This window comes from Phyllobates terribilis, unplaced genomic scaffold (assembly GCF_046119375.1).
Source record: "Phyllobates terribilis strain yellow unplaced genomic scaffold, ASM4611937v1 Scaffold_3__8_contigs__length_932513732, whole genome shotgun sequence".
Taxonomy (NCBI): Eukaryota; Metazoa; Chordata; class Amphibia; order Anura; family Dendrobatidae; genus Phyllobates; species Phyllobates terribilis.
In genome coordinates, this window is record NW_027362763.1 from 554,218,061 (window position 1) to 554,220,873 (window position 2,813).

Consider the following 2,813-nt stretch of genomic DNA (forward strand, 5'->3'; position numbering starts at 1 on the left):
TCTTTGAGATGCCAAGCAGTGTATAATTTTATTTCCTAAAGAGTGATTTGCTTATGAAACGCGTGGTATTTCTTTCCTAAGCTTCAGGATGTTCAACAGATCATTGCTTCAAGCCAGTGAATATTTGTAAATTGGCCTAAACCCATCTCTGAATATTTTTTTTTTTTTGCTGGGAATGAAGGAATGAGAATTACCCAGATCTATGTTGACATAGGAGCTTCCGTTTTAAGATACAAGTGTCTCAAACAGGAAAAAAAAAAATCACAGACTTGAGGCCATTGTAGCAAAGAACATGGACCCATGTGCATACAAAATAAGTTAAAAAAACAGAGCTTCCTAAGGAGATGCTGGGCATTAGCAAATGTCTCAATTCTTAATACGAGACAGACATTATTAACAATACAGTACTTTTGTATTACTGAACATATGACGGTGCAAAATGACACCTGCATCTGCAGATAGTGGGATTACTATGGCTGCCTACCATACAATGATTAAGAATCTGGATTTTCCTTTTGCCATAAATATACCACTTGTTCTAAGACTTAACTGGCATGAGGCATTTGGCACATTCTGGAATAAAATATTTATAGGCACGTTTCTAGCAAATCAATACAAAATAGTCACCCACTGTAAAGTCTAATGTGTACAGAAAACAATGGTACAACATTGTGCCTTTTCATGATTTTCACAGGACATCAGGATATACAAAAGAAATACGTTCTGTGGTGGAGAGATGGCCAACAGATCAAACTATGCACAATGCTTTATTCCCTCCCACCACCCAGTTAAAAGGCACCAAATTTTTGATAAGAGATCTCTAAAAAGGACATAGACTGTGCCAAAACAAAAAAAAAAAATGAGAGGAACACTAAGAAAAAAAAAACCTTACACTATACATACAGAAAAACATGAAGTTAATAAAGGTGAGATGGGAAAATAGGTCATTTAGAGCAGGCTTCAGAGCTATGTACAACTGGAAAAAAAGCTTTAGGTAATTTCACTGTATCGTACAGAGACAACACATGCAGTTTTTCATCTTTGTTGCACTTGATTGTACTGATGCTGGTTTCACAGTCATGGGAGGTTCCCGAGAGGCACTTAGCACATGAACTGAATAGTCCTTCCTCTGTTCATGTAACGGCAACAGCTTACAGCAATTGCAAATCCTTTAGGTTTTAGTGTTTATTTTGGGTTGCTGGTTTCGCTTATGAAGAATTTAAAAGCCAAAAACCAAATTTGTTGATTTGCTTCTTCCTCTAAATATCCAAAAACGATCCAGTAACTGATTGAAAAAAAAAAAAAAAAAAAAAAATAGTAAGGACCCAAAACACTGAGGACAGTGGGAAATCTCCTTTAAGGGCTTTTAATACTGTACATGTACAGGCGGTCAGCTGGGAACCGGGTGAATCAGGCTTACACTGATTAGAGAATTTAAGTAAAGGGGAAAAACCCAACTGCGCACAACACAACACTGAGGTATTATTCTGTGGACTTATGTTTGCTAGTAGTAAACAACCACAAAGCCGTTCTTTTTCCCATCATTAAAAATGCTGTTTCTGACAATCTTCCGGTTATTTCCATTGACAAAATTGACCTACTGGCTCAGTAATTCCTGGGCATATCGCACTGTTCACATCGGTTTAAGGCAGGGTGGTTCAGAAACGTACATGCAGTGCAATTCCACTGAGCTCCCTCATCTTCCTCGGTGTCGGGAACCTTTGTTGGTGTTTTGACAGTGGACCTTTGATCTAAATGAGAACACAACAATGAATTAAGTAGTGACATGAACCTGACAAAAGAAAACCAAACAAACAAACACTAGCAGAGACAAGCTCCGGAGAGGGATCTAAAAATGTCTTTGAGAGAACCTGACAGCTGATGCATGCTGCCCGATCCACAGGCTCAGCCAGGTAAGTTTGACAATGAAACTTTACTCAAATACATGCTTCAGTAGAACTGCTTCCAATGGATAAGACAACTATTGCCAAATGTACATTTACATTAAATGGGAGACTGAAGCAGTTTTTGCTATTTAGTCTGAGGATAGCATGATGATTGGGCAAAGAGCCTGATTGTATTGAGTGACTTTGCTTTGCAATCAGTGTTTCATCAGCAGGAGATGATCACTGCAGGACTAAGTGTGGCATGCAAGCTAGACCAGCTAATTTGTATTACCCACAGACTGGCATCTTGGCTGACTATGTACACAGGAAGCTGCCAATCGGGGTGTGGGCGATGTAATACACAGCTCAGCATTCTGACCACTGCTACAGCTTCAACAAGGAAACAGGGATTCTATCAAACCTGCACCAAGCAGTCCAGTGAGTGATACATGGCTGGAATCATGCTCCCTGCCCCTACATCATGCTGCTCTTGGATCCATAGCAACAAACTGCGACAGATTCCCTACCACTAGTTTGCATTTAAAACACAAGTTTGTATATTAATTTGTCAGTTTAGTATATAACAGTGCAATTTTATTTAGCCTATGTTTTGGCTTCGCAGGAACTTACCAACAGACTGTGTACTTTTGGCTTTGGTGGCACTGGGCCTAAAAATCCAATGTTATCATAGAAATTATGAATGGCACTGGGATCAAAATGCGGTCCTAAACAAAAACAGGTCACAAAAATCAGTTTGGGGATCATTTTTTGAGACATAAAATTTAATTTTACAAATTAAAAAGACAAAAGTTAAACAACTTCATGTCATTTAAAACAAAACGACTAAACATTAAAAAAAAAAAATCTAGAGAAGAATTCCAGCATCAGTCATGGTATAAATTGATAAAACATGACTTTAATTGAATT

At 38.1% G+C, this 2,813-nt stretch overlaps 1 protein-coding gene across 1 annotated transcript in view; it reads right to left on the minus strand.

Moving 5' to 3' along the window:
* Positions 1–352: 352 nt before the first annotated feature.
* TAB2 (TGF-beta activated kinase 1 (MAP3K7) binding protein 2) overlaps positions 353–2,813 on the minus strand; it is a 73,415-nt gene continuing 70,954 nt past the window's right edge. Inside the window, 3 exon segments of the mRNA XM_073671397.1 lie at positions 353–1,751; positions 2,517–2,531; positions 2,534–2,611. Coding sequence (XP_073527498.1) covers positions 1,606–1,751; positions 2,517–2,531; positions 2,534–2,611 — 239 coding nt within the window. The 3' untranslated portion in view covers positions 353–1,605.